The sequence below is a fragment of the Buceros rhinoceros genome, unplaced genomic scaffold, assembly GCF_000710305.1.
Source record: "Buceros rhinoceros silvestris isolate BGI_N320 unplaced genomic scaffold, ASM71030v1 scaffold1341, whole genome shotgun sequence".
Taxonomy (NCBI): Eukaryota; Metazoa; Chordata; class Aves; order Bucerotiformes; family Bucerotidae; genus Buceros; species Buceros rhinoceros.
Window position 1 is genome coordinate 36,828 of NW_010394616.1, and position 6,000 is coordinate 42,827.

The 6,000-nt window shown below is 38.8% G+C and overlaps 1 protein-coding gene across 1 annotated transcript in view; it reads left to right on the forward strand.

Annotated features, from left to right (window-relative positions):
- Positions 1–6,000, forward strand: part of INVS (inversin) — a gene marked incomplete at its 5' end in the record, with an annotated part of 47,567 nt that overhangs the window by 29,464 nt on the left and 12,103 nt on the right. The window contains one exon of the mRNA XM_010145261.1: positions 4,135–4,427. Within this exon, the coding sequence (XP_010143563.1) occupies positions 4,135–4,427 (293 nt within the window). The remainder of the gene's footprint in view (positions 1–4,134; positions 4,428–6,000) is intronic.

Below are 6,000 nucleotides of genomic sequence, written 5' to 3' on the forward strand. Positions count from 1 at the left end.
GATAGTGAACTTCTAGACTGAAAATAACCCCCCCACACACCTATTTCAGTGTTAGTATTTAAAACTCGCTTTGTAATAATGTTATTTTAGAGAGTCTCCCTATTACAAAAAAATCTCCTAAGTCTGCATGTTTTCAATTAGTCTGTTCTTTGGTTTTTTCCTTAACAAAAAGCCAAATAGCATCTCGTATCTCTGTTATTTTCTGGTAAAGTTACATTCACTGTATTCAATGCCTCTGGAATATTTCTATACAAAAATATTCTCCCATGTTGAACAAACCTTTATCAAAGAGGTAATGGTAATTTACAGAATGAAGATTGATATGGGCCAAAACAGAGAGACATATCAGGAGACCAATTCGGGTAAGCAGAGAAGCCATGACAGAGCTCAAATGCAAAAAGGCAGTATACGGGAGGGGAGGCAGGGACAGGCTGCAAAGGAAGAGTGTAAAACATTGCTTGGGCTTGTAGGGATGGTGTCAGCAAAGCCGAAACTCAGATAAGAGTTGGAGCTTCCAAGGGGTGTCACAGGTAACAATGTAAGCTCAAACAAGGTCAGCGGGAGCAGTTTGCCTAGGACCATGTCCAGTCAGATTTTGAACATCTATGCAAATGGAGACTCCGCAAACTCTCTGGGCAACCCAATCTAGTGTTTGACCACCCTCACAGTAAAGTGTTTTCTTGTGTTCAGGTGGAATTTAATGAGTTTTAATTTATGTTTATTGCCTGCTGTCCCATCAGTGGGTGCAGCTGAGAACAGTCTGGCTCCATCTTCTTCATTCCCTCGCATCAGGTATTTATAGACATAGATGAGATTCCCCCCTGAGCCTTCCCTGGTGCAGGTTGAAAAATCCCACCTCTCTCAGCCTCTTCTCATACAAAAGATGCTCCAGTCCCTTAAGCTTCTTCATGGCCTTATTGTAGTAACTCCATACCTTTCCTATTCTGAATGAGTGATCAGACTTCTATGTATCTGGAACATAACAAAGCAAGAAGGAATGGCTGGGCTGAATTTAAGAACAAGTTATATTAAAACAACTCAGTTTTCTTTTGTGACAGAATAACAAGTTTTGTGGTCATGGGGAAACATCAGCTGGCATTCAGGCTTGCCTCAAGTTTTCATACTTTCTCACGTGCCATTCTCATTAGCGAGCAAAGTAGGGCATTGTAGCATGAATTAAATTGTTGTTAGATGGGTGAAGCTGCTTGGAAGAACATATGTGAAGAGTAGTTCTTAGTGGTTCAACTTTGAACTGGGAGTGTATATTGATGAGAATTTCGTGTAAACCCATCCTGAACCTGACACTATGCATTTAAAAAGTGAAATGTTAAATTTACAAATAGCACCAAGATGCAGAAGACTGTAAGCACATTGAAGACGAAATTAGAAATCACAATGTTGTTAAAATGCATGTGAGAAATGAATGAGGAAGAAATAGGTGGTTAGACAAGGACAAATGGACCACTCTACACGTTTGGTAGGACCAATCAACATAGGAATACGGGACAGAAATTAACTGTCGCCTTAGCATTTTTATTAAGGACTATGTGTTAAAATGTTGTAGTAGATCAGAAGATGAACACGTGAATCAACAGTGCCACGCTTCTAAAAGCAAGCATCATGCCCAACTGTATAGCAGGAGGTGGCTGTTTATACAACATGAAATATAACTCCTCTTGGTCCAGATAAAATTTCACCAGTGGTAGAATCATACCTGCAGATCTGTTTTCAGTTATGATTTTTTAAGTAACTTTTTTATTTTTTTGCAAGGATAACTTGAAAAATGTTCTCCAGGCACATGGACGTGTTCAAAATTTAAAACATCCTCTGCAGAGCAGGTACATAAAGCAAAGTGTTCTTAACAGAATAAGTTGGATTCATTTTAGCAGAATCAAAAATTCAAAGCATCTTTGTGCCTTCACAAATAATGTAAGGCTGAAACCATTCCATTCTATCTGCTAAAGGCCCAGTTTCCATTCTCTCACTTTTGTAACAAAATACTAATTATGACCATTCAAGAGAAAATTCTGTTGCAGTTATAGTGGGAAATATCCTGCCAGCTCTGTTATCACTATCGAGCTGTTGTTGCCTAACTATAGAGCCCTATTGTGAATCTCACCGAGTCGCCAGGACCTCCTGAGGATGACTGAGAGCCCTTAAGTTAGGAACTTGTCCACTTCCTTTTCTGGTTCGTGAAACCTAGTCTCTCAACTCAGACAACAGTAAAACTTGGAAATTTTAATTCTGAAGGACTGTATCCTTCCTTGTAAACTGAACTTCTGACTAAATAAAGCAAAACACAAGAGGAGGTCCATAAGTATTCAGAAGTCTTTTAATCAACTAAGCCCTACGGTGACAATTTGGATATGATCTTTGAATGGAGAGCTTTGAACTCTCTTCCATTTATAATTTCTTTGGTTTAATATGAAAACTTAGCACACAAACAAGATCTTTGTAAAAATCCACTTCTCAGATTCTGGTCCTCTCATTTCAATAACTTTACAATTGCTGTGTTGCTGAAGTTGATGTTTTGAGTTAATCTGCTCATCCAGAGAGCGCAGGCCACTCTGGCGTGGTTGTGTATCACACGACCAGTCTCGCACTTGCTTTTTTAATACTCCGAACGGAGGATGCTGGTAACAGGCTGCTTGATTCTTGTGAAGAAAAGAAAATGGCTATTCTGTGAATAGTAAGATCTGGTTTATCAGCTCAAATGGCAGAGTAATGGCAGTGAGATCCATACAAACACGAGACAGACATCCCCACGTAGTCCGGTGGTGGAATGCCAATGTTGTTTGAAACTAGCCACTTTTTTTCCATACCAGAGGGAATACTGAACCTCAGGCTGCCAGGAGTATATTTTGTAGATCAATTAGCAGCTTTTCAGGTACAAAGTTCAATCAGCTTCTTCTGCAGAGCGTACTTGGTAAGGTAGTACTGACACTTAAAGTTAAGGCTTCTCGCTGGCAGCTCACACTGAAATGACATGTGCTGGCATTGATACGACTCACAGGAACAGAGGATGGCGTGCTGCATAACTAACCTGTCATATGCTGTGCTGTGAGCTAGTATGTCAACAGTCTGCAAACTATGTCGTAGAATTGGAAGCAAGTTAAAATATCAGGCAGCTACATGATACGACATTTACCACCTGTCCACTCGAACAGGGAAAGTGTCGCTTCCTCTTACAACCAAAGCTTAATTTATGAAAAACATTTCAATGATAGCTAGGTATGTAATGTTACCTGTGTGCTTATGGGTTTATTATGCTCTGTGGAAAAAAGAATTTAAAAGCTAAAGTGCAGTGATATCCCACTGTATTTCAAAATTGACTGCAAAACTTTATTCAACCGATGCACCTTTCCTAACCTTGTCCAAAATTCTCTTTCATATCTGCACTACTTAAGAGATGCTTGCCTTCTTTCGTTTTTGAAAACCAAATGTCGTAATTGTAATGACTTACTATGTACGCACAAGCTTTTAATTCGTATCTCCTATTTTCAGTATTTATCATTTATATCCTTATATAATCTGTTTATGTAAAATAAATTGATTATCCACCATTGATAAATACATAGCAACAAGTTAGTACCAGCAGTTAGTTTGAAGGTGATTTATAATTTTCTATATTGATTATACAGGTAAGTATGAAAAATAGTTTTCAAAGAGGTGACATCTTTTTCTAAAGTTTTCTGATTTTTCAGGTACAGTGCATTACATTGCTACTTATGTTAAAGTATTGTTCAGTACTATTCATAAGCACAGTTATTAGTATTGTATTTCTTGCCTTCTGACACCTCTTCAAAATCCCACTTTTAATTTTTGTATATGTGTAAAACTAAATTTCATTGTTTTCAGTAAGGCAGTGTTTTAAAATCATTTCACTGCAAATCTGAATGGGCAGCTGGCTGATAAGGGCTTAACCTTCCTTAGGCAGTACCTGAAAGTTAGTTGTTATTCTGGATCAAATTAAGACACTTCAGTGCAATAGGTGTCCCTTTCTCACAAAAAAGATATTACAGTCAAGGTTTTATTGTGGGCAGTGTCGGATTCTAGAGGGGAATGTGTTCAAGTTAGATACATGCTCCCAAGATTTTGTCTTTGGAATTCTTATGGTGTTGACTATAATTACAGGAAACGTGAAGAAGAAAGTAAGAGAAAAGAAGCCAAGCTACAGAAAGGGATGCAGAATGTGGAGCAAAATAGGTTTCGAGGACAACAGAACCCTACAAATCGAGAGAAGACTGCCAGCATCTCGCAGTTACCTAATAAACCAATGGATGTACAGAATAAGAGACCTCTGTCCCTCAGCGCTTCGCACATTCAACCAGGGAGAAACAGCAGAGCTTCACCTAAAGCTTGTCACGACAAAGGGACAGCAAAGGAGTCAGCAGAGCCTCAGATCGAAGTTCATAAAATCAGTCAAGGTTTGTTATCTTTTTAAGTAAGTTGTCCTGATTATCCTTTTTGTCCATATCTGATGGTGTTTTATATATAGGACCTGTTTTACTCCATCATTTCTTGTTCTGACATTATTTAAGTGATTCATCTGGGATAGGTTAGATACAGATTCTTTAACGCTTGTATTCCATGAACTTAGGTAGTGAAAAATGTGAGTATCTTCAGTGTCTGTAAAAATAGCTAAAATAGGGGAGAACAGGTTGTTGGTAGCTGTTCTATTCCTTGCACTGCTTGGAGAAAATGAGATTAAAGATATTTGGCGTATCTGCTGGATTCTTGAGGAAAGTTAATGAGGAAATTGTAACTCTTGTTTTTAAACAAGGTTAAAAGGAGGGCAAAATTATTCCAAGTGACATCTCTAGCATACAGAGGGAGCTGTTCAGCCAGCTTCGTTCTCCATGACACAGTTCTCCTATGACCTGTCCTTGAAGTCCTCTTGTTGAAAACACTAGGTTGCTTTTTGAGAAGCGAGACTGGTTTTAGAAATTGTACCAGGAAACAGTGTGTTGAAGCTCTTTCTGTTACTTTTCTTGCCCTGCTCCACTCTTTTACTCTATCTGTAAACACATCATCAGTTTATCATCATTTCTTGATCACTCCTGCATTAGTTTTTGCAAGATAAAGATTTTAGTAACATTTCAATCAGTTCTGACTTCAGTCAGTTATAGGTGCCCACAAAAATCTTGGCTTCAAAAGGTGCATTTTTTGAATTTTCTGTTGCCCTGGTGTAATGAGAGAGGGGGAGAATGTCCTTCTTCATTCTGGGAAATAAAAATGGATTAAAAAAAATTAATTAAATTAATAATATATTAAATAAGACACCTTTTTTTCCATGTCTCAGAACGTAGAGGGCTAATTACCCATATGACAACCATGTATAAATTAGGATAACCTCTCAGCCGATACTAACCTGTCACTGTGATAAATCTTCTCTCTTGGAGACATCATTGATGATAATCTAGACTTTCTTCGGTTAATATGCCATATTCTGGAATCCTGTCAAGGGAGTTACTGTGGTGGAAAATGTAGCATGATTTTACCAGGTTTTGGACAATCCAGAAGATTTTCTGTTACTCCATTATATCAAAGATACCTTTCCTTTCTTCTTCCCCTCATACCTACCCTTTAACACCCTGTCTGTCTGTTACATTTCATCCCGTGTGGTCTTTTTGTCATACCCTGCTCGTTTCCTAACAAAAGAGAAGGTGTATGGTAGACGGACATTTTCAGTCTGGTTCTTTGTGCTCTGGTCTGGCTTCCGAGTCGTTCTCACAGGCGTGTTTAGAAGCAGTTATCACACAGGATTTACTTTTCCCACCCTAGGCTTGGGAAAAGTCTTGCAGCAAGGGAAAAATAGGAGGGACTTTAGCATGTCAAGCTAAAGAAGAAGCCAAGCGCTCTGGGTTTGCTGGGTCAGTGGGTTACTGTGTCTGTCATCATGTGCCAGGAGAGCAGAAGTTCAACGAATAAGCTTGAAACAGGGAAGATCTGTTACAGTGTCTGCACTGGAACAAGCAGGTGTGTTCATGGGGCTGCATT